This window comes from Colletotrichum navitas, assembly GCF_030913465.1.
Source record: "Colletotrichum navitas strain CBS 125086 chromosome Unknown LY79scaffold_27, whole genome shotgun sequence".
Taxonomy (NCBI): Eukaryota; Fungi; Ascomycota; class Sordariomycetes; order Glomerellales; family Glomerellaceae; genus Colletotrichum; species Colletotrichum navitas.
Genome location: NW_026850573.1, coordinates 394,233 through 421,861, shown reverse-complemented (window position 1 = coordinate 421,861; position 27,629 = coordinate 394,233). Strand labels below are relative to the sequence as shown.

Here is a 27,629-nt window from a genome sequence, read left to right as displayed (position 1 = left end):
AGAAAAAGAACAGCTCTGCGTGCCTGGCTTCGGACTCGAGTTGGTTGCCTTCGTTCCCTTCCGTCGTCTATCACTACATGTATTGTCAACTTTGCTATGTAAAACCGGGCCAGTGCCTGCTGCTATGGGTGCAAATGCCCGCAGAGCCGCCTACTCTGTATGCCGCGGTCTAACGTGTAATTAGTTGCTCGTTACAGCTCATAGTTCGAGTTGTTATCTCTGGCCGCTCTTCGCTGCTACGACGAGGTCCTCTCGTTGATGAATCTGCCCAACAACATGGGGATGGACCCCGCAAAGCAAGGCCAGATGGTTCCCATTCAGGACACAGAGACCGTGGCCGACATGCCGACACCTTCGGGTCAGCGCTTCCATCACAAGACACCGATGCCATGGAGCCTGATGGAATTTTATGGCGGGGAGCAGCCATGGGTTCCTTCGGGTATTTTTGGTGCATCTCAACAAGGCCGACAAGCACTTGCGCCGGATATTCAGCGACGAACCAACGGCAACTTCCAGGGCTGGCGAAGCACGCTGCCTTCGGAATGCGATACTGTCCCCTCGGGGTTTCCTCCTTCGGACTCCGGTTACGAGAGTAGAACCAAACACAGCATCGAAAACACATCCGTCTTCAACGATGTGGACCGCAGCCAGGATACCCAGAGCCTCTCGGGGCAGGTAATGGACTATCACCCCTTCAGCATAACCCCTACCGATGGGGGCTGGGACAATATGGCTTCAACACCCGTTCCTTCATCCCAAAGTGGTGCCTTTGGAAGCAGATTGGTCTGCCCGGACTGCCAGGCCCCTTGCAAGACCAAGTCAGAGTTGAAGTGAGTTTGCGAGCTGATGGTACTCACCTCTGACAACCGCGCTGACTTGTAATTAAGCAAACACAATCAGCGGCACCGCAAAGCCTACATATGCAATGTCTCTGGATGTACCCGGAAGGAGGGATTCGGCACTTTGAACGACCTCGACCGGCACAAAGGCAGTGTGCACCCTGACGTTTTTAACGCAGGCCCGCGGTATCGCTGCCACATTGGCTCATGCCAGACCAAAGACAAGATATGGCCCCGTGCGGATAACTTTAGGCAACACCTAAAGCGTGTGCATCAACGACATATCGGCCCTGAGGATGATCTTAGTGAATACTTACTGCAGTAAGTGTTTTTGGACTGGATTGCTGTCGGATGTGATATCTAACAACAGCGTAGGTCATCACTACAGAGACCCCAGGATGGTTCATTTCAACAGAACGCGCAAGATGATTTGGAAGGCGTAGGCTCGGAGCTTTTCAACTCCTACAACGCGGGTCCGATGGCCTGGGACGACAGGCCGACAGCTTTTGAGGAGATTCAGGAGGAGATTCAGCTATCTCCTCAAGAAGAAGCGCCAATGCCCATGGATCTCATCCTCGATCCATCTCTTACCAGGACTGATGGCTCAGCATCAGGCGCATCTCTCGGTTCATCGGAGGTGGATGTGGCTGCTTCCAAGGTTCAGTTACACAACCAAATTCCTGATCTGCTTCGTGAGCCTGGACATCACGAGTTTGTACAACCCAAGGAAATCACCAGAACTCTGTCTCCTAAGGCCGTTGTTGGAGCGAAACGCGATGGCTCCTATAGCTTCCGTACGGACCAGCATCAAAGTACCCCTATCGATATTAGCTCGGACCGCGAACCAGATGTCCTGATTCCAGAAAGAACCCAGAGCAGGCCTCTTGATGGTTCTCTAGCAGATAGCATAGACTGTGATGCCGCTACCAAGACTCCGACTCATCAAGCCCTGGTCGGATCCAGCGGGGAGAAACAACCCATCGAACAAGCAGAGCAGCCTATTAATCAGCCTCCCTCTTTGCTTCAGAACAAGAGCCAAGAAGTCATATTTGATCTTCTTTCGCAGCTGCCCAAGAATGTCATTGAGACATTCCTCAAGAACCAGACAGAAGCAGCCCCTCAGAAACCCGCATCAGCTCCTATTACAACCACCAACAGCCAACATCAATGCCCGCACTCTACCTGCCAAAAGGGCTTCAACCGAAAGTGCGAGCTCAAGTAAGCAGTCTCTATCATGCCTTATGATAGTCCAGTGTTAACACAGAGAGATAGGAAACACATGAAGCGCCATGAAAAACCGTATGGGTGCACGTTTTCCAACTGCAAGAAAAGGTTTGGCAGCAAGAACGATTGGAAGCGCCACGAGAACAGCCAGCACTTTCAGGTGGAGATGTGGAAATGCCACGAGAAACGGGCTGACAATGAGAGCGAAACCTGCGGGAAGGTCTGTCACCGCCGGGAGACCTTCCGGAGCCACCTTGCAAGGGAACACAAGATGAATGATACCGCGCAAGTCGATAAGGCACTCGAAAAGTGCCGCGTCGGACGCAACGGCGATCCCAGGTTCTGGTGTGGGTTCTGCAGCAAGATTGTCGAAATTCCGCAGAAGGGCGCTACCGTCTGGGCCGGGCGGTTCAACCATATCGACGATCACTACGCAGGCCGGAATAACCAACCCAAGAAGGAACACTCGGACTGGGTGGCTATTAATCCATACCTGCCCAAGGTTGACCTCACCGGCTCTCCGAATGATTCTAGCGACGCGGAATCGGCCGACGAGGGCCCCGTTGTCGTCGATTCGCAGAAGCCCGGGGGCGACACCCCTAAGGCCGTAAGCTGTCAGACGAGAAAGAGAAGGCTAAGAGATGACGAGGACAACGACGAGGACGACGACGAACAAAATGAACCTAAGCGCATACGAACGTACAGGTGGTTTTGCGTAAGTAACCCTCGTTCATCATCACATGTATGATTTGGCGAGTCCTCGCTAACAAGTTACTTCTACAGTGCACATGTAAATGGGACGCCGACTGTAAGTTGAATGACAACTGCATCAACTTCAACTGCAACCACAGGCGGTGCGATAACTGCGAAATCCAATGTGTCACGATCCGGGACAAAAAGGAGGCCCACCGTTCAACCAAAAAACAAACGTAGAGGGTTATAATATGATAATAGACATAATGACGATGATATCACCCGTTGTGGCTATTGGGTACACTGATTTTTCTGTTATGTCGGGCGCGGGGGAGTGATACAATGGCAGGAAGGCCACGCGGAAACAGACGACGGTGCCCGCCATCCACTTGCTAGGCTACAGAATCCATGACGGATCCTTGGCTGTATTTCCAATGTTTCCAATACACCTTTACTATAGTACCTAGACACAGAAAAGAAGCAAGGCATCCCCGTCGGCGCCTGCAAGTATTGGTAAATCACGCTTCTGCTCGGTGTTTGATACACGTCCTGTAAGCATTCGTCAGACCTTTGCAAGCTGCTGAAAGGTGAGCAGTGCCCCTGGCATCGTAATTTAGACCGCCCTGCCCCTCAGCCCACCCCCGGCGGCTTGCCACGAGGCCACTCGACCTCCCAGGCCCCACCGCGCGGCCGCCTCGGGAGGGAGGGGGAGCCGTGGGTTTCAGAGAAGGGTCGGAGAAGCAGACAACAGCAGGATAGGAGATGTAGCCGCGCGCCGGGGCGCCTTTAGGATAATCTCTATGCTCTTGGGCGGCTAGCGACCCGAGATATGGGGTACTGGACGATCGGGCTTGCCCTCCTGCCTGGAGCCGCGTTGAGAAGGATTTTGCTTCTTTGAGTAGATGACAGGTCATTGCACGCTCCACGGACTCTCATCGCCGCCTGGTATCTATGAGCTGCTGCCCCGTCATTCTTTTTCCAGCTCCTCTGAGTCCCGTGCACTAGGGGACTTATAGGACCTTCTCCCTCGTCCCAGTCAAAACCAAAAAACATGGTTCTAATCGACCGTCAGAGTGCCATTGAACCCGTTCCGTGGAAGAGGGTGGTGTGTGTCTCGCCGGGGGGTTACAAACCCCCGCAGAAGGGGTGTGGGAGGGGTGGAAGACAGACAGAGCAAGACCGGGCAGGGATGATGTACACAAGATAGAATAAGCGTGAGGGACGTCGAGAGATGGGCCATGCATGCTTCCTTTTCATTTCCCCGGCCCTCGTGGGGTTCCGGGCTTACCTCCCATAGATTGGTGTGGGGGGGGGGGGGGGGGGGGCGGTATCAGCAATGGATTATTCGCGTGATGGCTTGGTGCGACTTAGCAGTCACGGTGGCTTAGGTTTGGGCTGAAGCAGGCGCTGCAATGGTATCATGAGGACGGACACGCATATGTTCGGGTTGATGGGGGTGGAGGACCGTCAGGATGTCGTCAAACGAAGTGTGGTCGGCGCAATGGGTTCTGGGTAGGTTAGCTCGGATCACGACACTACGTTACAGGTCGGGCACCTAACAGCCTCCAGCCCCGAGACAGGACATCGGTTTTGTGCTGAAATACATGCTTCGGAATGTTCCCAATGTAGGCTGTGTATCGAGCTGAACATAACACTACTGCCTGTCAACCTTTGTGGTGGATTGATCTGCGTCCAACAAACCCAACGAAGATGTCGAGAGCCCTGGTCTACGTCGGCGCTTTACTGGGAGGTGGGCGAAGGAGCCGTAAACTGATGCCGCCGCGGGTGTCTTGCCTCATTGGGTACGAGAAGAGCTACCTGCATCCCGGTCATTTCAATTCCACCATGTACAGGTCACCAGTGTGTGTGTGTGTGTGTGTGTGTGTGTGTGTGTGTGTTGTTGTTATTCTTGTTGTTATGTTTCAAGCTCTGAAGAAAATCGCACAAACTTAATTTCGGGGATCCCGAATGCCAAGTCTGCGTCGCGTGCAAAGGACAGCATCCACCGGTGCGAATGCCGTTATCGACGAGTTGAGATTGGCAGTGACGGACGCATTATCTCCATTCGGCGGTCTGACGGGTCAGCGGGTTTTCTCCGAGACCTCAGAGGCTGCTTGATGCGGCGACCGTCCAATAAGAACCGACCGTACTGGGCGAAAGGTTGCTGGAGAATCCAATAACCGTTCCGTTCCTGTTCTATCGATGTTAGAGGCAAGGGGCTGGAGAAACGCGGACGCAGGTCTAGCAAGAGAGCGTAGGGTGTGCTTTGACTGCTGTGTGTCGACGACGGTAGGGTGGCCTCGGCGGGCAGTCGTTCGTATAAGAATAAACTTGCCGCGCGACTCGCACAGGCTGGTACGCCTGTGCAACTTGTGCAATTAGATAGTGGGAACACACGTGGTCTACGTTGCTGGGGTCCCCGGATTAAATCTTGAGACATGCGTGCGTAGGAGGTTAAGATCCGAGAGATCTGTGAATTTGCAACTCTACTCGAGATTAAAGATGTCGGCGAGACATTAAGATTGGTGAGCCTTGAGACACAAGAGAGAGAATACCCAAGTGTAGCTCAGCACGTCCGCATCGTCTCGGTCGCACGCGCAATGTTGCGGCGTGTGTGTGCCACGTGCTCGAAGCGGGCCAAGCTATCCGTCCAAGGATGCGGAACCCAGAGATCAAGCGGAGTTTAGCTTCGGAAAGGAAATTATCAAGAGATGGACATGGCCGCTCAGTGACCATGCATTTAGCCCTTGGCCGTTGTCCATTGGTCTCTAGGGGTATGCGATCCTTGTTCCATAGATTCGTAGAGAGGAGCAAGTTACATACATGGCATTTATGTAGCCCGGAAGCAGGTTCAAGATCAGCGGGGCCTCTCCAAAGCTCGAGGTTGCTTACCAAGAGTCATTGTAATCGTCATTGGTGCTGTTGGTCGAACCCCGACGATTGACCGACGGCCAAGGCCGTGGCTTCGCATAGTGTCGAGTGGAAAGCTGGCAAGTGCTAGGATGCTGGCTAGTCTGGGCTTGCAGGGTTAGAGAAAGCGGGCCATCAGGGATTCAACGGCGTGGCAGCGTAGTAGCGTAGCGTACGTACTGATTACGTATATAGCACCTATATAGTATATCCGCAATAGGCCGAGAGTAAAGATGGGAAGAGCGTAGGGTTTCTCGTACTTGATAGATGAGCGGTCAGGGAGCAATGGAGATGCAGGCCTCTTGGGATGGCTACGATCTGGACGCTACGTGTAGAGGGAGTAGAGCGGTTGTTGGTGCGGAATTTGGAATTTGGATACGTACGTACCTTGGTCACGCTGAACCGTGAAGGTCTGCAAAGGCCACAAGGGTATCCGGAAAGAGGGCTGATGGTCCGAGGAATGCGACTCGGGCCAATTATCCATGTACGGATTTACACCACCACCGTATCTGCGGTTTCTTGGAGAATGGTAGCGAATGGTTGATTTTGTACATCGTAGGATCCATTAGGGGTTTGTCATTGGTCGGAGGGGTACGATGTAGTGTAGGTAGGTGTCGAGCACCGGAAAATTGAGTAGCCGGTACGTACTTCGATGGTGCATGTCTGTGTGTTCATGGCAATCACCTGAGGAGCCCGTCAAAAGACGTTGCATAAATGCCAAGGCGCTAGAAGCACCATCTCCCAGCTGACAGTTTCAGTACTCCGTACAGCACAATACATCTCAGATCACATAATCATCAACCTGCTCCTAAAAGGGCCCCTGAGAATCAATCTCATGCTACTGTAGCACTCCTATGCTCTAGAGATATCTAGTAAGAGTCTAATAAGAGCGTATTCCTAAGTACTAAGGCTAGGATACTCTACTTTTAGTCTTAGCATTCTCCGCAAGGTCTCTTAACAGGGCTCCTCTGTACACTAGATTAGCTAACTGTAGATCTCGCGTAGGTATCCGTATTCGTAGCGTGGACCTGTCAGTTCGTCCGGTCTGGTACGTATATCCCAGGCACGGCCCGTCTAGGTACGTACTCGTACTTATTCATGTCCATGTGGTTTCTGCGGCGCGCGCGGGTGATTATGAAGACCAACTGGGCGGTCGGGTAAGGGCTAGATCCTCTGCCCCAGACGGCCGAATGGATTGGCTCGAGGACGACTGACCAACTGGGCGAGCAAGGGGCACGAACTACCTAGGGGGCATGGGTAGAAAATCGACCCAGCCACTGGGCAGCAAAAGCCAAACGCGACACCACTTCCAAAGGTCCGTCCCGCAACTCAAAGGACTTATCCGTTCCAGGGACCGCCTTGTAAGCAATCGCACCTTGGTTTACTGATCGATGTTGCAGTGCCATGCGGTCGAACTCCCCTCCCTGCGTGAGTTAATGATTATACTGGCTACCGTATAATTGCCTGGTTCAAGCCTAAAACCTCATGGAACCGATAAGCAAGGCAATAGAACAGCTTTGGGGGTTATGCTGGCAGTGTAGGTGCACTGCCGGTGGCTTTTGCGGCGTCGGGTACGGGACGGGGACGGGGGTGACGCCTTCTACCAACTCCACATCCGCAAGTGCAACCCACCCCTGCCGCTTGGTCCGTATCAATGTACAATGTATGTACAAGTACACGTACATGCGCGCTACACGCTACACGTACAGTCATGTAGGTACTTCAGGTACTTCTCGACGCAACTGCGCTAGTAAGCCTGTGGTTGCCTCGTTTGGTGCGCGCTTCGTGTCGCCGTGAGAGGGAGTAGAGATGATGGCCTAGATGACATACTATACTTGCACTTTCTACAGGTACAACCCAAGTTCTACCGTCCCAGCTTCTTCTGGCCTCCACCGGCTATCGTGTCTGTTTCTTTCCTTGGCTCCCTCTTTTGTCAACCGAACATATCGACACCCTGATAACAACAATAAGGAGAAGCCAGAAGTCCTGTTCTTAGCCTGCCTCCTATATGGGCATCTTGGGTGCCGTTCGATAAATTCCTGGTCAAGTCTGTACTTTGGGCGGTTACTACATCCAATTCCTCGGACGGGGGCACCCTCCCTAGGTGGCTCACGACTACATGAAATGCATCTACTTTCTGTGCACTGATAACGGCTCTGGCAAGCCCATGGCTTTAACCAAACCGCAACTATCCGACTATTCCCATCATCGATCGCCGGTGACGTTGGCGTTGCGTCCTTGGGCACATCTTAGAGGCGGCCGCTATGGCAGTCACTCACAGACCTCGATTGATGCTTCGCTGTTGGGCTGATTTGAGCCGGCATGGGCACGTTTGGCGGCCACTCGAGGCAATACTTTATTCGACGACCACAAGGCATCCATACGCATCTGCCTGGAGACTACGAGAGACATGCTTGAGGCCATCCCAGAGGAGACAAGCCCAATCCCTACCCGTCCCGTCGGTCGTGGAGTCGAGAATAGGCAGACCAGAACATAGCCCTGGCGGCTCCTCTCCCCCACTACCGTCCATCGCTCACCCTCCCTCTCCTCTCTCCCCTGCTGGTGGTGTGCTCCGCATACTTTCCGCCCACAGAAACAACGAGACACGACCTACCCGTACTAAATTATACAGATGTCTCTGCAGCCACTCGACACTAGCCGCTGATGGGGGCCAATCCATGCCAAACATGTACCCTGCCTGCTACAGCCTTGGGCGTCAGGGGTGTGTATCTGCTCGCCCGCAGCGACTAACCCTGATCCCTTGTACCGCACATCTTTGCCTCTTCCTTGACGCCTCGCATTCTGCCCTCTCTCTGTTGCCATCTTCGTGTCTCCACCATGCGGCTCTGCCAAAGTACGTATCTTTCTCGATGGGGTTTCGTCCCTTCCCCCAAAGCTCTCTGCTCTTGTAGAGCCCAGCCAACTGCCCTGGCGCACTCCAGTGTCGCCAGTCTCCCAGTTTACCTATTGCACTTATATACACCAAGCATCGCCACACTGGCACGTCTCTAACGCCAGAATTATGCCTCTTCATGTTCAGCCCATATGTAAGACAGCAAGCTTTTGTTCTCTTGCGTACTCTCGTATCCCTTCTATTATATCATTCAACCTTCTGCTACCGCCCACCCTAGCTGTTCGAAGTCTCTTCTCTCTCATCCTGCCCTGCCCTATCGCCCATCACTCTGGAACTGATCCCGCTGCACCGTCTCGAAAAGATACTGTACCGTCTGTTTCTTTGACTCCGATCCATAGGCAGCCCCTTACTTTGAAATCTGCCTTTGGAAGAAACCCGCAAGATGTCCTGTTTCTACCAACATGACCAAGGAGGACGTCCTCTCCACGAACAGTTATACTGTTGGCAGCAGGACTTTAACCAGATGCCTATTTCTCACCTTGACTCGTTGACAACTTCAATCTCGTCCGCCCTAATCGACCCGAGTCTTGCATCATACTCCCAAGCCGCATGGCCCCTGAGCCAGACCCATCAGATTCAACAAAATATCGATGGGCGACGAACAGCAATTTTCGTCCCCCAGAACGCCCAGGTCCCGCATAACCTAGCCTCTCCGGCCCAAGAACAGATTGTCTTACCTCCAGCCTCACAGCGAAGGCATGGCTCTCCCTGCTCTCAGCAGACGCTATCAAGCAGTGGTTCCAACAGCTCACCTACGGAAAGCGACGTTCTCCCCGCAACTCCCCCAGATTGCTCTGCCACTTCCCCCTTCATGCCACACAAGCAATACACCAGCGACTGGGAGACCCAACAGTACCGATCTCATACACTGCTTGGCCTCGGCATGCAGGGGACCTCCTTTGTCAGCCCTCACGAGGTGAACATCTCGCAAGCCATATTCGAGAACGAGATAACCCCGAATGCTTTCGATAACAGCCGGACCTTCAGCTTCTGCTCTTCAGACTCTGATGTGCCGAGCATCCCGCTACAATCGGCTCTCTCGTCGCGACATATTACACCTAAAACCCCCGAAGCCATCGCAAATCAGGAGATTCCTATGGTTGAGTGCTCGTACCAACAGAGCTATCCTGACACGATATGTGAACAGAGCTCCTTTGAGTCCAGAATTGAGGTCGACGTTTGCCTCGAAGACGACGAGGATCTTGACTACAAGCCCAAGCAACAGACCCGGAAACGCTCCCGTAACACCAATGTAAGAGCCAAGGCGCAAAATCCCGACTCACCTCAGGAGAGAAAGAGAACAAGGATCAACAGAAATACCGGTGGCCTGTCCTCAACTCGGCTCAACGCGGCCTTCTCATCTACGCCAAGCTCCAGGATTCTATGCGACGAATGCAAGACCTCCTTTTCCGACGAGAACACGTACCAGAAGCACATGAAGCAGCACCACACCCGCCCCTTCGTATGCGTGTTCAATTATGCCGGCTGTCCATCCACCTTTGCCAGCAAGAACGAATGGAAACGCCATGTAAGCTCACAGCATCTTGCCCTCCAGTACTGGCTCTGTATCCAGGATGGTTGCTCCAAGACCACCAATCCTCCTACCAGTCGGCGTTCCTCTTCTTCCTGTTCTACCATGCCTACACCACCTGCCTTGCCCAACGGCGCCATCTTCAACCGCAAAGATCTTTACACCCAACACGTCCGTCGCATGCACGTTCCTCCTCATGTCCGGAAGGCCCAAAAGCAGAAGAAACCCACCCCCGATTGGGATGATCGCCTCAAAAACCTCCAAGTGGACGCAGAGCAAACACGCTGCGACCTACCGCATTACATGCGTTGCCCGGCCAGCGACTGTGAGCACGAGTTCAATGGACCGCAAGCCTGGGACGAGCGCATGGAGCACGTCGCGCGTCATCTCGAGCGCGCGGCCGACGGCATAGAGCCGGCGGTCCACTTTGGCAACGAAAACGATCCGACTCTTACAGAGTGGGCGTCGAGCCCTGATGTTTACGTCGTCCGGAAGACCCAGGCCCCTGGCGGCTGGGAGCTCATCAACCCGCTCAAGGGTGAAGTTGGCCCCTCTTCAGGCAATGGGAAAGGGGGTGGCAGTTGCGGTAATGCTTCGTCCTGCCGCAAGGAGATTATCGTCACTGCCTGCTCTGACGAAGACGCCGAGGGAGAAGACGAGGAGTAATTTACCCATTAACATATTCTCTTCCATCAACCTTGTTCAGTACACATGCGTTACTCACCCGAGATATTATTTTGGCATGCCAAGCGCTTGAGGGTTCAGGTGTTTCGTTTGACCATACAGTGACAGGATACCTCTTTTACTTGCTTCATCTCCTTACAATTTGCCGTATCAGCAATGTGCGAACTTGTCTTTGCGGGCGTCCAGACTTCCTATCTTGGCGAATGATGGCGGGAGAAGGGAGTGAAAGGAACAGGCATATCACATATCGAGGGATAGAACTGGCACGCAGAGTCTGGCATAAAGCGGAGGTTTTAATGACCCTTCACGATCACAATCTGCTCTATATCGATAGCTGTGCATATTGATACCAATTTGTTACTGCCGCGCAACCATCTGTTGTCTGTCAGTGTAGAGCTTGTCCCGGCCGAATAGCTCCTTCTGTGTGTTTCATGGCAGCGTGTCCATCCAATACCTCACGCTCAAAAAGCCCGAGGCCGTTCAGCGACGACTCAAGCGCCACGAAAAGGGGCACAGAAGCCGTCAAGGACTTCCACCGAAGCGTCTACGGCCGCCTCGGTGAGACCGACCGGCGCTTGACGCGTCTTCCAAGTGAGAAGCGTAGAGGCCGGCTTTGTGCCCTTTGAAGATGACGGCGGCAGACAAAAGGGAAAAAAGGGGGAAAGGGAGGTCTATAATTTGCAGCAAAGTCACTTGCAAGACCGACCACTCACCGACGCCTGTTACCCACAAAGCCCGACGTGTCAGATTTCTCTAGCGACCGAAAAGCCGGGGGCAGCCCGCAAACCCTGAGCAGCGCGGCTCTAGAGGCTCGCCCTGGCGCTAATCGTCATGCCAGCCATCATGATCGATGGGTTCGGGACGCTTCTGAGGCTCCAATAGAAGAGGGAGGGGAGAGCCTGACATTTGACTCCTTCCATCCTCCAGCATGGAGGGGTGTGTAAGAAAGAAATTCCCAACGTTTCGGTTCCTTTTCCCCGGAGGCCCAGCTTTTAGTCTGGTTCGTCCAGTCACATCTGACTGGTAGGGTACCCGATGCTACACACCCACCCCCAGCCCATCCAAAAGGATGCAATTCGTGGCGTTCACGTTCCCACAAAATGCACCTCCCGCAGGGCGATGCATCCGTATGGCCAAAAAGAGTGGGTGGGTGAGAGGGAGTGACTGTTGGAGAGAATCAGAGAGGACGTAAGGATTCGGATGCCGAGTCTGGCCCCCAAACTCGAGGAAACCTGATTTCCTCCTCCCTTTTACACTTTGCGAGCGACGGCCTTCCGTTGGTGGTGGCACAGCGTGCCCCGAACAGAGGCCGAGGTGCTTAGCATAGCGCTGTCAGCGCTAGTACGAGTTGGACACCGGCCGGTCCTGCAGCTGGTCTGGTTGGATGATAGGGTGATAACGCTGAGCGGGTTGAGACGCACTGCCCACCAACGGTTCTGCGGCTGAAGGTGGTCAAACACACTTACACATGGATGGGCATGCGCGCGAGCGCGCGGCGCTATAGGTTGATTCGGTCTGTTCGGTCCAGGCGGGGACTGTGCCGCAAAGGATACGGAAGAGACGTAGAGGCTGTACACTAGCCGGTCCTGAATAGACGGAATCGCATGTCCGGGCTCTTATCGAGATGGCTTTCGTGGAAAGTACACGTCTCTGCCGTCTGCCGTGGTGCGTTGCGTGATGCGGCTCCCAACGAAGCCATACATCCGGGATCATGACGACATCCGCAGAGGATGTCTCACCTCACCGAGTTTGGTCAGAAGTGGAAGAGAAAAATGAAGGGGTCGAGGGATGGATTCTCGCCACGGCGCTCTGCGGCCCGTGGCTTATGGGGGAGTTTCCCATTCTGGCCGTAGTCTTCCGTTGTTGCATGCTAGCTGCACCATTTGGTCTCGTGTTCGGGGCACGGGAATAAGCCATCGTTCTTTCATCTCAACCCGGTTGCGCAAGCTTCTCGGATGGGACCATCAAAGCCCGTTTGCCCTTCATATGCTATTTTCAAAGATGCCTTGTCGACATGGGATCTATCGGGGCACATCGTGGCTGAACTTGAAGTTGTGCGGTCTGCGAAGGAGAAGCCGTAGACTGCGGATGCGCGTCAACGAGGTGGATGGGTTGAAGCCGTAGACTGGCAAACCGAGCTAGCATTGGAGCGGTTCTGGGGTTATTAAGAGGAGGGGAACACTATGACGGATAAGAAGTCGTCATCGCGGCGGCAGGAAATCGGATCCGGTCGGGTTTCTTGGTTCACGACTGGACGGCCATCCGAGACGGCCTCGTCAGCCGCCCCGTGACGGAACGTGACGGAAGATGAAGCAGCATATCTGGCAGTGCTCCAAATCGTGGTACTTGTCGTGGCCATCCCCACCGAGACCCGGACGGCGACGGCGAGCGGGTCCCGGATACAGGTGGGGCCGTGTGTTTCCCGCAATATCGGAGTCGGAGCTGGTCAAGCCAGTCCGACCACCGGGCCAGGCCTTACGAAAATTACATACTACAATGCCTCCCCTGCCTGGGTCGATGTATGGCGAATCAATGCGTTGCCGCCCATCCACGGACGGAAATGACGGAGGGGCTACGACGGCAATGTCGTGAAAGAGCAAGCTCCGTGAAATTCAGGATAATACCGGCAAAGGTTACGGGCTCTGCAGATAGTCCAGATGGTTGTATAGAGGGGTATACTGCTCCTTGTTGACTGCCGCGTCTCATGGCTGGGGATCAACGTGTCCAATATATCATTATTGAGGGGCACAGGTGGGATTGTGTCACGGCGAGGGACGTCTGCTGAGTCGTGCGCGGTGTTGTGGCACCGCTGGCTTCTCTCCATTGGGTGTCGGATCGGCGCTGTCAATGGCCAACTGAGTGCATGGCGGTTGCCGACCAGATGTTTCCCCGGCAATAAAGCCAAGGATAGTTGAGATGGCTGGGTTCAGCGCTGCTGCGCTGCTGCTGACTACCTAGGTACCATTGCTGTCGACTGCGCGAGCGAAGGGGAATCAGGGTCTTCCTTAGGAGACCCCGAAGGAGCAAGCTGAAGCCCAGCTTGGAGGTTGACGGACTGGGCGGGTACATCTACCTAGGCAGGTACCCCACCAACAGCACTACCGACGACGACTAAGGTACCCAAACCACAGGGCGACAGGGCGACGGGTGCCACTGGAGGTATGTGCGCCGGCCGCTGCGGAGCTTGTGATAGGACAGCGGGAGCTCTGGGAAGCCTGCGCCCCCGCTCCCCACTGCAAGCTAAGCCATACGCCATCGTACAAAGTACAAAGCCCGCAGCTGCTGAAAACAAGCGCCGAGTGATACGAGGGAAGGTAAAGGAAGGGAAGGCCTTTGCAATACAATCTATCAGGGAAACTATATTTTCCTCTTTCTCTCTATTCCGTCCCATAACAAGAAAAGTATCTCCATCTTGCCGAACCAACGTCTTTCTCATCGTCGTTGCTAGTTCCATCTCCGTCTGCATCCGACGCTTGTTTTCGCTGCCTGCCTATAGGATCACAACCCGACAAAAATCCTATATCTCCTCCCCTCCCGGGCTGAGGTGAGCTTTGCTTCTTTGCTACGTCATATCGTTAACGTTCGTTCATTTTGACCATCACAAACGGTCAGCACACAAAATTGACCTCATCCTCACGCAATCTTGTCCCCTATCTTTCTCTTCCCCTCAACTATTACTATAACTATTTGTGACGCTAAAAAAAAAAAAAAAACCCCCATTTGAGCAATCATGGAGTCTTTCGGAGCTCTCAAGCGTCGGACGACCGAGATCCTGCAATCCCTGCCCCAGAACCTCCCCGCCATGCCCAACATGCCCAGCGTGAAAAGGCCATCTCTATCGAGCGGCGCAGGCCCCAAGACTATGAAGGCCACCTGGGAGCGGATCGACGTGCCGGCCCTCGCCCGTTCGTCCCACACTGTCAACGTCGTCAACGGCACTGCCTACGTCTTCGGCGGCGAGATCAACCCCCGGGAGCCGGTCGACAACGACGTCCACGTCATCAGGCTGCCGTATAATAGTGCTGGCGCCGACTACTACAAGATCAAGTCCGCTCCTACGAAACAATACACTCCGCCTGTCGAAAAAAAGACCGATGAGACGGTGCAAGAGACGGCCGAAGCTCCGGACCTCGCGGAGGAGGCCGCGCAGAAGGAGCAGCTTCTCGACGAGGTCCCCCTTGCCTCTCCGGGCATTGAGGGCGGAAATGACTCTCCCGTTGGGGAAGAAGGCGCATCGTCGGGGATTGCTTTGGACAAAGGAAAAGGCCCCGCTCTTCCCGAGGCTCCTTCCCTCGGTGACGTTCCAGCTCCCCGTGTTGGTCATGCCACCGCTGTCATCGGCAGTCGTATCTTCCTCTTTGGAGGTCGCGGAGGGCCCGATATGCAACCTCTCGAAGAAAAGGGTCGAGTCTGGGTCTTTGACACTCGAACCAACACTTGGTCCTTCCTCGATCCCGTGCCGCCCGCACCTGGAGTCACCATTCTGCCAATACCATCACCGCGCAGTTACCACTCAGCTGCCGCGACTGACCGCCCGCGCGACTTCGCTCCCAAGCACGCGCGTGGTAAGCAGACCTGGAGGGCATGGGCCCAAGGAGACAGCGCCGAGGTCGGCATCCCTCAAGCTCCCATCGTTGGTCACGCTGCCGCCAATGCCACTGACGAAGAGGATGACGGATACGGCACTTTCTTCGTGCACGCTGGCTGCCTCGCCGGCGGTGAGCGCACCAGTGATCTTTGGGCTTTTGATGTCCGATCCCGCGTCTGGAGCCAGCTGCCTTCGGCACCCGGTCCGGCGCGCGGTGGCGCCGCCATTACCATCAGCAAGAGCCGCCTGTTTCGCTTCGGCGGCTTTGATGGCAAGGGTGAGATTGGCGGACAACTTGACTTCATCCACCTCGAGATGGACACGTTCGACGACGGCGTTTCCAAGGGCGAAATTGCCGTCCACGGCCGCGGCGGCTGGCAGAGCATCGTCCAGGGCGCCAATTCTGGCGAGCAAGAAATCCACCTCATTCCGGGTCAGGCATGGCCTGGAAATAGGAGCGTAGCGGGACTAGAGGCTGTCACTGTCGGCGGCGGTCGCGAGTACCTGCTGCTCATTATGGGTGAGCGTGAACCCAGCTCGGATGGTCACTCCGGCGCTGGCGCCATGTGGGATGACGTGTGGGCGTTCCAGGTCCCGCCTCTCGGCATGACCGCCGCCAGCGTGCGGGACGCCATGTTGCAGGCTATTGGCCGGCCGACGGGCGAGGGCAAGTGGACGAGACTCGTGACGGAGCCGTACGATGACGACAATGATGATGGCGAGCCGGAGCCGCGCGGGTGGTTCGCCACGGCACCAATGGGAGATGTGGAAGAGGCCGGCGTTGTTGTCTGGGGAGGACTAAGCTCCGAGAACAAAAGATTGAAAGATGGCTGGATTCTGAGGCTCCCCGAGTGAGACACTGTCTCTAAGGGCGCTGTTTAGACTAGTAACATAACCCCCCAACGATCAAGGCGCTGTAATATTTTGGGTTGAGCGACATACATGTAACAGCTTGATGACAAGAACCATCACGCCCGCAACAAAAGGAGCTTGGGGTGATTGTCCGCGGTCTCGGGCGCAGGAACAGGAGAGAACCATGAAGCTCTAAATCGTTCTCCCATGCATTTCGAATACAGCACACAGTGTTTTATATACAAACCGGGCCATCCTCCGGCTCTATCCCGCTCGCTCGACCCTTTCGTGGAAGGGTCTTGTTCTCCCACCACTTCCGCGCACACGCCAAGCCTTGTTCTCGCCTCCTCTGCCCTTTTCCCTGTCTATGGCTATTCTCACAAGTCGCTCCGCGTCACCTCGGGGCCCCACGGCTCCGAGGTAAGGTTTGTCAGTCCCTTGCTGTTTTCGCAGGTTTGGCGACCGCTGTTGATGGGGCCGGGCTTAGGAACCTGGGCAGCGGCGGCGCCGCCGGTGGCGGTCGCGGTAGCCTTGAGAGCGTCGAGGAGCTGGACGGTGGTCTCGGGGGTGAGATCCTCGTAGTAGTCGTCGTTGATCTGAATCATAGGGGCGTTGACGCAGGCGCCGAGGCACTCGACCTCGAGGAGGGTGAAGAGGCCGTCCTTGGTGGTCTCACCCTGCTTAATGCCGAGGTGGTCGATGATAGCCTTGACGATCACGTCGGAGCCGACGCCGCCAAGTTGGCAGGGGGTCTGTGGATGGCATGTTAGCGACTCCCTGCTCCGGAAGATGAAATTGTGATTTTCTCTGTTTCCTAGCCCGGCAACACCACGAAGTTGCATTCGCTTCCCAACTGTAGCTCGGCCATGGAGGAGGAAGACGTTTTTTCAAGGGTGGTGCCTATTCCCATAATGAGGGTTGAACTCACAGTTGTGCAGGCCTGGATGAAGTACTTTCCGACGGGGGTGCGGTTGTACATGGTGTAGAAAGAGGCGACTTCGTAAACGCGCTGAGGGGGCATCTCCAGAAGGCGGGCAACCTCGTTCATAACGCTGATGCTGGTGAAGCCGTGCTGACGCTGGCCGAGGTCGAGGATGGGCATGACGGCGGCCTTCTTGTACTGCGGCGGGTAGCGCTTGAGGATCTCATCGATGACGGCCTCATTCTCCTTGGAGAACTTGAAGGGGATGTCGGCGTTGTTCTTGGGGGAGTCGCGGTGCTGTTTCGAACGCGAATCATGATTAGCGATTGTCCCCCACGAAACGACTGGAATTGGGCATTCTTCGCATGTCGGAATTGCTCCCGTGTCTCGCCATGCGAGCAATTGACAGCGGGGGCGGCAGAGGCGAAGGGGTGCTCACCACTTGGAGTGTGTCGCTGGGGCGGACGGCTGTGAGGGAGAAAGCGCGGAACTGCGGCCTCGCCGCTCGACACGTTGCCGAGCGGAGGGCTGATCTGAATAGGAGGGGTGAGAGTCTGGAAGCCATGGCAAGGGATGTGTGGCGGCTGCTCAATTGACGATGGGCGAGCGGGCAGACGGGGTGTTTGATTTGCGGATATCTTGTGCTGTCCGTTAGATTCGGGAAGTTCAAAAGTCGTGAGCTCCTGCTTGGGTAATGCATCGCCATGATTGGTCGATCCCGGTACGACCTGATTAAGTAATGCAGTGGAACAGATGATGCATAAAAGGCGCTTGTGTGCGGGTAAGCGTCATGGAAGCTTTGCATAAGTCTTTGCATGTTGTGCATAGGACCGTGCGCTGGGTTGATACGACTACATAGGTACTAATTATTTCACTTCTACTCCAAGAACTAGCATCTAAACACGGAACGAGCGGGACATGACGAGCCCCATATCATCGCTAGTAGCATTAACCAATGATACGTTGCGTCACTAAATCTTATCTCTGACAGCAGCTCGCTTCGAAAACCGTCTTTCTGCACGCCCTGTTTACTGAGTGTCGATACAATACTACCTAACTTTGGTCCAAATGCCGATTCGGCAGTCAGATGGTGAGAAATGAGAACACCCGATTGAAGAGCTTCGGATCTTCATGATTTCTTCTAATCGAGGTCATGTTACCTGCTGTTTCTACTCTCCCGTGGTAACGAATCGATTCAACTTTGTATGCACGAGAAGGTGATCCCGGGGGTGGTGCGCAAAGAGGCAGGTCAGTGGATCACAGAGCGATTTTACATATCTGTAAGGTTTATATCTTCGAGGTTTGCCAGGTAAAGTACAAGGATATTACGTCTACTATACTGAAGTTTTTTCCCTTGGTTGCTAGCTATTAAGTCTTGCGAACAGACTTCATGATACAAGATCTCTGGCAATCTGCAGAAGCCCGGGTGAGCATTGGTTTAGGGTACGGAGCGAGTCGGAGAGCAATACAAGCGATCCGAGGCGAATCTAATGTTGGCCAATGCAAGACCGAACCAACCAAATCGTTGATTACAGTGTCTCCTCCCGAATAGATCGTCTGGCACATAATATCGGATCGTCAATTGGCGACACCAGTAGCACGGTCAAGAGCCGTCAATCAGGGAGTATTGCTATCTTTGCTCGCTACCAGGTTCATGGGAAACACAACGTTGACGGGCTGTCGTTCCATTTTCCCTTGCGCACGTTCTACACTAGTGCCAACTTCAGTGTTTTGTTTCTTCGCCGCCCGGGGCCCCGATCAACGATATCGGGAGCTCCCGAATCCCGATGGACTTTCGCTCACCCCATCTTGGAGGTTCCAAATAAGCGGGATTCTGGGGCCGGAACCTCCATCCAACCTCCACTTCGCCCGCCTCTTTCTCTCTACGAATACGCCTTCTGGGTCTTCGCCTAGCAAATGGTGGGACGCTTCGCCGGCAAATTCGAGCACACCGAAGCGATTTGCAAACCCTTTTGGGAACTATGAGTTGTCGTCCCTTCTCTTGATTTTCCCCTCCTTCCCCAACTTTCCGGCAGCTCATACCTCGGTTCGTCTCTTCCCCCAGCTTTTCTCCCCCGTTGCCCAGTCGCGGAGCTTTCCCTTACACTTCCATCCCCGCATTCGACAGGGGTTTGATGCGGTGATCCCACGTCACGACGGCGCTGTTCCCTCACGGTTTGGATGAATCCGTTGCAAGCCATGGCTTCGCTGGAAGGTCGTAGCCATTGGCCGGGCATAGCGCGATGGCCAGAGGTTTCGTCCCGATTCCCCGTTATATGGGCTGTAGAAACCCGCTTCTACGTAGCAGTTCTTGTCACCTCCATCCTCAGTGTTATCATTTTAGTTGATTTAAACCGCGTTGATCTCGTCTTTCCCCTTCATTGATGAGTAGGTAAGTAGGATGCCTGATTCCCAGGGAAGTTCCATTTCCTGGAGTGTTCTGGCATAGTAGTAAGAACAATCCCTGTCCACTGACTCGTAATCAGGAATACTGCATCAAATCTCCTCGAGGTACGGAACCCGCGACTGCAACCTAGACCTGGATCTCGATAGCAAATTTCCAGCTCTTGTTGAAACAGTGTCCTTCTCGAGCTGGACGATCTGCCAGTTCCGACATCTCCTATACCAATACGGGAAGAACTCATATCTCCCAACCGCTCTAGGCCCCGACGTGCCAGCACAACAATCTTTGTCAGTCGCTTTTGCCACTTATTTCGATTCCGAACTCTATACCGAAGCCTAATTACCGTTCGAATCAGACGAAACAACCCAGCGAACAGCAAATATGCCGATCAAATCACGATGGTCGGAACCTATTCCGAACTGTTCTCTGCAGACATGGATATTCGGGTCCTCCTTCGACCCCCTCTCCGACCGCAAGGCTTTCTATGATGCCGACAGACCAGACACCCATTACCTGACCTTCTCCGACTACCGCCTCATGGCTAAGCAGATCGCTATCGGCCTCCAGACTGCGGGTCTCAAGCCCGGCGACCGCGTCCTGCTCTTTTCGGGCAACAACCTCTTCTTCCCTGTCATCTTTCTCGGGGTGCTGATGGCCGGCGGCATCTTCACCGGCGCTAACCCGGGCTACGTTACCCGCGAGGTTGCGTACCAGCTCATGGACAGCGGGGCGAAGTTCATGCTTGCTGCCGATGGTAACTTCGACACTGCGATGGAAGCCGCGAAGCAGGTCTCCATGCCTGCGAGCAACGTCTTCGTTCTAGACACCACGATACCTGGCTCGAGCAAGCCCGAGAGCCTCGCGCGGGGTGGTGCCCGCCACTGGACCGAGCTGGTCGCCCCTAGGGTGCAGGCCGAGAAGTTCGATTGGGTTGAGCCCTCCGACTCCCAGATGACGACGTGCTGTCTCAACTACAGCTCTGGCACAACTGGCGTGCCCAAGGGCGTCGAGATATCGCACTACAACTACGTCGCAAACGGGGCTGGAGTCGTCAAGGTGTCAGCTCTGGAAAAGGACTATGAAGCCTTCGTAGCTCGCTCCGCTGGTCTCTGCTTCCTGCCTCTCTACCACGCCTATGCTCAGACGTACTTCGTCGCAAATTTCGCCAAGCAGGGCATCCCAGTCTACATCATGCCGAACTTCGATTTCCTCAAAATGCTCACTTACATTCAGCGCTACCGCATCACACATCTTGCTACCGTGCCGCCCATCCTGGTCGCTTTGGCCAAACACCCCGCTACCGCAAAGTTCGATCTCAGTAGCCTCGAGGTCGTCGGCTCTGGCGCCGCGCCTCTCGCCGCTGATATCGCTCGCCAGACGGAACGAGCCCTCAAAAAGGACGATCTTATCGTTCGCCAGGGCTGGGGCATGACCGAGGTCACCTGCTCTGCCATGACCTGGGACTCGGCGAGCCTTGTGCGCAGCGCTTCCGTTGGCGAGCTCATGCCCAACTACCAGGCCAAGCTCGTCGGCGCGGACGGTCAAGAGATTACCGAGGCAAAGGTGCCTGGCGAGCTCTGGGTCACGGGTCCCACTGTCATGCGTGGTTACTGGGGCAAACCCAAGGCGACCGAGGAGACTATCATCGCGGACGTCGAGGGCAACCGCTGGCTGCGCACCGGTGACATCGCATATGTCGACCAGTACGCGACGGGCGGTCTCTTCTTTGTCGTCGATCGTATCAAGGAGCTTATCAAGGTCAAGGGAAACCAGGTTGCCCCCGCCGAACTTGAGGCTCTTCTCCTCGAGCGGTCGGACATTGCCGATGTCGCCGTCATCGGCGTTACAATTAGCGGAGAGGAGTTCCCCCGGGCCTACATTGTACGGTCGCCTGGGACCAATTCCACTGGCGAGGAGATCGCCAAGTGGTTGGAGGAACGAGTTTCTAAGCACAAACGCCTCAGGGGTGGTGTTGTTTTTACAGATGCCATTCCCAAGAACCCTGTGAGTATTACCTCCGCCCTTCGAAACAGGCAGACTAACAATTCAACCAGTCCGGCAAGATCCTGCGAAATATCCTCAGAGAAAAGGCTAAGCGGGAAGTTGGCGATCCAGTTTCGAAGCTGTAGAAAGACGATGACGACCGAGCAACATGCAACTAGTACTTACTAGATCCAGTCGCATTTCCAAAAACAAATGACACACGTGGCTTCAAAATAGGATGCCAGTTCTAGAAACAGGTGCGAAATCTTGAAACTCCAAAGACACACAGACGAAGCTTGTAATATATGTTACATGAAGTCATCTATAACGTCCCGCTAAATGAAATCACCCTGTTCGCCACCTTTCCATACTTGTGAGGCCCATGAAGAGCGAGCAATCGGGTATCGTCCTTACTGTACAGAACCCTTCCTTCACTAAAAAACCTTGAACGCCTCCTTTGTTTCCATGATGAAGTTGAGAGCATGCACAACTACCCCCCTCCTACCTCTCATGTCAGGATAGCCAAAAGAAAAATAAAAAGACCTAATGGCCAAAGAACAAAAAGAGCCGACGACGCCTTTCCTAATGCCAATGCTGATATGGGGCTATGCTGGATGGATATGACATCCAAAGGCAGCAAAATAACCCTCCTATTTACCTTTCCCGCCGTTGTGTCTCTGGGGTCGAGCTTGAATGTGCTTCTTTGTCCAGCCCCACAAACGCCCCCAATCCTTAAATATAGGATGGATACCCCGAACAAAGCGTTTCGAGTAGAGCTTGTCTCTCTTACAAGCCCACGATGGTCGTTCTGGTCGTCGCCCATACTATGATCCAACGGCCAGACACGAATCTAGCACGGAATCAAGCGCGCCCATATCTTGAGGATCTGCGCCGTCCCACCATGGCTCCGAGTCAATCTCCATTTCGTCGACGTGTCCGTTCGGCAGCTGCTCCACAGCCAGCGGTTTGACATCGGGGACGTCTGCCTCCTTGATTCCATTGGGCTCAAGACCTGGGAGCCAGGTATAATCATGCCAGTTTTCGAGTTCTCCTTCACGATATCCATACGATATTGCCGTGTTGATGATGGGAAATTGTGCCAGGCCGCTGTCTGCCATCTCCAGGGCGATCCGTACGTCTGCCATACCAAGAGGACCACGCTCGCTCGCGGCTTTCGACTCGATAGGCAACAGACCGCTCTTATCACGGGTAAGCTCGCCTCGTAAAGCCGCATCCTCTTCTTTCACAAGTTGATGCCGGTATTTGTGGGTTTGGATCCATTGCGTACCGGCGCCGAAACCAGCGGTTCCGCCCTCTCCCGGACCATTGCTCCTCGTCTTGGAGAATATAGCAGCTAGGGCTTCCTTGATGAACGTTTCTGTCGCAACAGACATGAAGTGTGGCGCTTCTTGGACATGACCATTGGTGAGGCCTGCCTCATAGCAGAAAGGCAGCATCCTACCTTCCACTACAGGGGCGTCCGGGAATTCGCCTGACTCCACGGCCAATGGCTGTGCAAAGCGCTTGCGAATCTCCAAGTCGAAATCTGCATTCCGGTCAGCGTTGGCCTTCGAAGACAAGGTTCTATTTGGTTCCGCATACTCATTTTGTTGATGCCTCCAATGCCTCCAGCACTGGGCGGGACTTCGGCCGGCTTGGACTGTCGCCTGTGGGTTTCGAGGAAGACGTTGGAAAGGGTCTCGTGAGGATCGAACTGTTTAACACCAGTATCAGAAACGTGTGGCTTGAAGAGAAAGGGATGGAAACCAACATCGTTAGAAGCCAAGTCCTTGATGCGCCGACGGTCTTTGGTGGGCAATTGCATGACATCGCCCTTGAGACGACGCTCTGCAGCATCGCCAGAGACAGGCTTACTGCCAACAGGCGCGGTCGGCTTGTCGTTAGCGCTAACCCAGGGGGCAAGCCCCTGGTCGGGCATCTCTCTTGTGACATTGCCGTAAATAGCAGCTATTAGCTGGTTATGGAGGTGTTCCCTTTCGCCATTGGGGGATGCGAGGATAGGATCGATTCGTTCCGAGTATTCGGTCTGGTTCAGCCGACCTAGATAAAGGGGTTAGCAAGCAGAGAAGATAATGCGCCGATGTCGTGGGTTGGTTACCGATGAGGAACTCTGTTGTTGACTCCTTGTACACGACCCATGCTTCGGAGCCGATGGTCTGCTTCAAAGCGGTATACAACGGCTCAAGGTCAATGCGGGCCGGAATGATCTGGCTTGTTTTCGAAGTTTTGAGGGAACCGGGAGGCTGCACAGTAATGGACTTGGTAGACAACGTCGGCGTTGAGATATTGACAGATGGGCGGCTGCTCAAGGCCGCGGGGTCGATGTCGGGCATTGCGACGACGGGATGCCAGAGAGGCAGATCACGTCGCCAGGCGTATTAGTGGATCTGAGCGACAGTCGCGTGCGCGAGAGCAGCAATAGCAGGCAGGACTAGGCGCAAGGCGAATAATATGTTCATGAGCAGCAGGAAACGAAAGAGGAAGACGATGCGATCTCGAAGCCGGTATTATCTTGATGAACGGGGCATGTTGCGGGCGCTGGCGAGATGGCGAAGGTCGGAGGTGAGGTCCAGCAGTCGGGTCTGTCTCGGTCTCTCTCGACTGCGGGTAGTGGAGGAAGACGGGATGCGATTGAGAGTTGCTGCACTGCTTTGTCAATGGAAATTTTGTCTGACGACAAATGCCAGGGGAGGACCGAGCCCGGGGAAGAGATAGAGGTAGAGGAGACCAAGCAAGGTATGCGATATTTGCGGTGCGGGAGGGTCCAAGGTACTTTGTGAGGCGCCTTGACCACTTCCCCATATACCCCCTGTAGACTGCTTGCAATTGGCATCAGCAGCACTGTGAAGTCGCGTCCAGCGCGTCGGTCAGTGGGCTGCATTCGCTGCGGATACACACTTTGAAGCACATTTTTGACGACGAAGCCTCGCTCTCGCCATTCTCTCCTCGAGCTAGAGACCCGCCTACTCATTCTGGGGACTTTGCTCGAGAAGGCCTCATCCTCCTCTTCATTTCCGAGTCCGAACAGTCCTCGGCGATGCCATCATGTCGGCCAACCGCGAGCATCGCATTGCCAGCGCCGTTGACAGCCTAATCGCACACCTGATACCCAACGATCCCCACGAAGACGACGCTGCCGCCCAAGAGCGACACGACAACTGCTTTGAGTTGGTTAAGTCGGTCTTGGAAGCGTAAGTCTCGGAAACTGTTGAGGTTATACAATTCCTGCTTAATCACTGACCGAAGCCGTCCCACAGCCCCGCGTCCCCCGCTATCTCCTCGGACGTCAACCATGCCTCAGACCTGATAAAGAGGAAGCTCATACAGAGCAATCCGACACAAGCGCTGCGCTTCTCAAACCTCTACACACGCCTTCTTTCTCTACCTGTTCTGGGCCAGAAATGGGCCATTCTGTACCTCCTTTACCAGCTTGCCGACTCGCCAGACCCCAACGAACCACTACCCCTGCCTCCGCCAAATCCCCCTTCGCAAACGCAGCGCGATCCATCTAGGAAACACGAGAGAGAAAGATCTTCCAAAAACTCCACGCCGATTTCAAGGCAAGAAGAAGAGCAGTTCAACGACGCTTTTGCGCCCGAGGGACTGAAGAAGCTCCCACCGAAACATCCCAAGAACAAGTCGGTCGACGAAAGAGAGAAGGACAAGGAAAATGAAAAGGAGCTGGAGGAGTCTGAGGCAAAAAAACGACAGGTTGCTTTGAAGTCGACGCTGCTGGCCGACAATTACACCGAGATCGAGCCCTCCGAGACAGTTCTCTTGCGGGACCTTCCCTTCACTCTGCAGGGATTGTCATCGACAACGTTGCCCTTCTCGAAACCAGACACTGTCACATTGCCTCCGACATTACCATCGCCAATCATTTCGCTCCTGCACACATTATCTGAGCCCTCCTTATTGTATCGGAACCTCGATGTTTTCGTCAAATCCCCTGCGCAAGGTTTGCTGAGGCAAAGTATCAGAGCTGCCATAGGTGGAGAGCTACGGTCATACCTCAGCTTGGTCGCGACTCTTGAAGGCCAGATTCGAAGAGCGCTGTCTTCGCTAGACGAATCTGCTCCAAGAGGCGGCATTGGAAAGGCAGGTGTGACCTTGAAAAGATGCGTGGTATGGACACGGGAGCCTACAATGGGCTTAAGACTCATGAGTCTCATCGCCGAAGAGTCGGAGAGCAAACGAGGCGGCCAGCTTATTTCTCTCATCCACGGATTTTCATCGTCGCATGGCGATCCCATGGTAGCAGCGTTTGCTGAACGGCTGCTTGTCCATGTCACTCGCCCATTTTACGACATCCTGCGTCGGTGGATCTATGACGGTGAGCTTCTCGACCCTTTCTGTGAGTTCTTTGTAAAGGAACAGAAGCAGATGGATGAGCCCAAGACAGGCGGTAGCAGTGTTTGGGAAGACAAGTACGAGATCGACAAGGACATGGTTCCTAGTATCATCACGCAGGACTTTGCCCAAAAAGTCTTCCTCATTGGCAAGTCTCTTAACTTCATCAGACACAGCTGCGGTGACTCACAATGGGTTGAGGACTACTCCAAGGCGGCTTCGAAGGAATTGCGTTATGGCGATACTGCCACGCTTGAGGCTTGGATCGATGAGGCGTACAAGACGACGATGAAGCGTCTCATCGACCTCATGGCGAACAAATTCCACCTCTTTGAACATCTTCAGGCCCTGAAGAATTATATCCTTCTCGGACAAGGGGATTTCATCGCTCTTCTTATGGAATCTCTCGCCGCGAACCTCGACCGTCCTGCTGGTGCCCAATACCGACATACCCTTACAGCGCAGCTCGAGCATGCCATCCGCGGCTCCAACGCGCAGTACGACTCTCCTGAGGTTCTTCGCCGTCTCGACGCTCGCATGCTTCAGCTATCGCACGGCGACATTGGATGGGACTGCTTTACGCTAGAATACAAAGTTGATGCTCCAGTGGATGTCGTGGTTACGGACTGGGGCAACCGACAATACCTCAAAGTCTTCAACTTTTTGTGGCGCATCAAGCGTGTCGAGTTTGCCCTGGCCTCGACTTGGCGCAAGTGTATGACAGGTTCGCGTGGGGTGCTCCAGAACTCTGACCCAGTCGTCGTACAAATCTGGAAGTCAACCCGTGGAATCCTTGCGGAGATGATTCACTTTATCGGCCAACTCCAATACTACATCCTGTTTGAGGTCATCGAGTCATCTTGGAACGAACTCCAGAAGCGCATCCATCGCGAAGGATGCACGCTAGACGACCTCATCAAGGCTCATACTCGCTACCTCAATGACATCACCCACAAAGGCCTCCTTGGCGCGCGGCGCAGCGTCCGCAACGCCGACATGGCGACGGGCGAAGATGATCGGACATCTTACCTTTCTCAACTCGGTGACCTTTTGCGCGCCATGCTAAGTTACCGCGACTCTGTTGACGGCCTCTACAGCTGGAGCGTCTCAGACTTCACGCGTCGGCAGGAGGCCGACGTCATGCGCATGTCGGCCCGCAGTGCCCGTCACCAAAAGAAGCCGTCGGAGCCGGGCGTGGACGGCGAGGACGAGAACCCGGCCGTCGCGTCAGAATTTCCCGTCCTCCAAGACCGTCTACGGCAGCTCGGCGCCACGTTCCGTTCCCGCCTCCAGATCCTATTGGGCGATCTAGCGTATCAGCCTGACGTGGACATGCGTTTCCTCGGTGTTGCCATGAACTTCAATGACGTATACCAACCCTCAAGGAGGAAGACCAAGGCGACCTCGACGGCCTCGGCTAATACTTCCAGAGTGTGAGGTGAAGCAGAGGCTCGATCGGTGCTTATAAACGGGTTGGAATGGGCGTGGAATTACTACAGGTCGCGAGCAATGCCCACAGCCGCCGCGATCACGCAATATAAACACTTGGAGGCCAAGCGAGGCATGCCGGCTGAGACAGTCCATTCAGGCCTTTGGAAGTCTGTTTCGTTTTCCTTCTCGGAGTGGTAGAAGAGGGGAGAACTGCACGTTCGATGATGCCACAGACATATTGTTATTAGGCGTTGCATACCGTGGCTGGTGGGAAGGAGGGAAA

At 54.6% G+C, this 27,629-nt stretch overlaps 8 protein-coding genes across 8 annotated transcripts; 5 read left to right on the top strand and 3 right to left on the bottom strand.

Annotated features, from left to right (window-relative positions):
• Positions 1 to 276: 276 nt before the first annotated feature.
• On the top strand, positions 277 to 3,135 carry LY79DRAFT_686158 (uncharacterized protein; the record flags this gene model as incomplete). The annotated part of the gene is made up of 5 exons (XM_060564651.1): positions 277 to 830; positions 888 to 1,160; positions 1,215 to 2,057; positions 2,112 to 2,778; positions 2,847 to 3,135. The coding sequence occupies 5 exons, from the start codon at positions 277 to 279 to the stop codon at positions 2,994 to 2,996; spliced, it is 2,487 nt and encodes an 828-aa protein (XP_060414552.1). The 3' UTR covers positions 2,997 to 3,135.
• On the bottom strand, positions 2,847 to 4,056 carry LY79DRAFT_553186 (uncharacterized protein). Its single transcript, XM_060557759.1, has one exon. It carries the CDS (start codon positions 3,668 to 3,670, stop codon positions 3,275 to 3,277), a length of 396 nt encoding a protein of 131 aa, XP_060414551.1. The 5' UTR covers positions 3,671 to 4,056; the 3' UTR covers positions 2,847 to 3,274.
• A 4,620-nt stretch (positions 4,057 to 8,676) lies between these two features.
• Positions 8,677 to 11,002, top strand: LY79DRAFT_191357 (uncharacterized protein). The gene has a single exon (XM_060551393.1). It carries the CDS (start codon positions 8,963 to 8,965, stop codon positions 10,775 to 10,777), a length of 1,815 nt encoding a protein of 604 aa, XP_060414550.1. The 5' UTR covers positions 8,677 to 8,962; the 3' UTR covers positions 10,778 to 11,002.
• A 3,432-nt stretch (positions 11,003 to 14,434) lies between these two features.
• On the top strand, positions 14,435 to 16,425 carry LY79DRAFT_191346 (kelch domain-containing protein). The gene has a single exon (XM_060551392.1). The coding sequence runs from the start codon at positions 14,526 to 14,528 to the stop codon at positions 16,236 to 16,238; it is 1,713 nt and encodes a 570-aa protein (XP_060414549.1). The 5' UTR covers positions 14,435 to 14,525; the 3' UTR covers positions 16,239 to 16,425.
• Positions 16,426 to 16,612: 187 nt separating this feature from the next.
• LY79DRAFT_514803 (respiratory-chain NADH dehydrogenase 24 kDa subunit) lies at positions 16,613 to 17,722 on the bottom strand (the record flags this gene model as incomplete). The annotated part of the gene is made up of 3 exons (XM_060554660.1): positions 16,613 to 16,987; positions 17,164 to 17,454; positions 17,597 to 17,722. The coding sequence occupies 3 exons, from the start codon at positions 17,720 to 17,722 to the stop codon at positions 16,613 to 16,615; spliced, it is 792 nt and encodes a 263-aa protein (XP_060414548.1).
• Positions 17,723 to 19,942: 2,220 nt separating this feature from the next.
• Positions 19,943 to 21,690, top strand: LY79DRAFT_669539 (AMP-binding enzyme; the record flags this gene model as incomplete). The annotated part of the gene is made up of 2 exons (XM_060563657.1): positions 19,943 to 21,565; positions 21,616 to 21,690. 2 exons carry the CDS (start codon positions 19,943 to 19,945, stop codon positions 21,688 to 21,690), a joined length of 1,698 nt encoding a protein of 565 aa, XP_060414547.1.
• Positions 21,691 to 22,368: 678 nt separating this feature from the next.
• On the bottom strand, positions 22,369 to 23,898 carry LY79DRAFT_514743 (transcriptional regulator of RNA polII, SAGA, subunit-domain-containing protein; the record flags this gene model as incomplete). The annotated part of the gene is made up of 4 exons (XM_060554652.1): positions 22,369 to 23,090; positions 23,147 to 23,258; positions 23,316 to 23,605; positions 23,664 to 23,898. The coding sequence occupies 4 exons, from the start codon at positions 23,896 to 23,898 to the stop codon at positions 22,369 to 22,371; spliced, it is 1,359 nt and encodes a 452-aa protein (XP_060414546.1).
• A 712-nt stretch (positions 23,899 to 24,610) lies between these two features.
• Positions 24,611 to 27,352, top strand: LY79DRAFT_514891 (Spc97/Spc98 family protein; the record flags this gene model as incomplete). The annotated part of the gene is made up of 2 exons (XM_060554669.1): positions 24,611 to 24,756; positions 24,823 to 27,352. The coding sequence occupies 2 exons, from the start codon at positions 24,611 to 24,613 to the stop codon at positions 27,350 to 27,352; spliced, it is 2,676 nt and encodes an 891-aa protein (XP_060414545.1).
• Between the last annotated feature and the right edge of the window lie 277 nt (positions 27,353 to 27,629).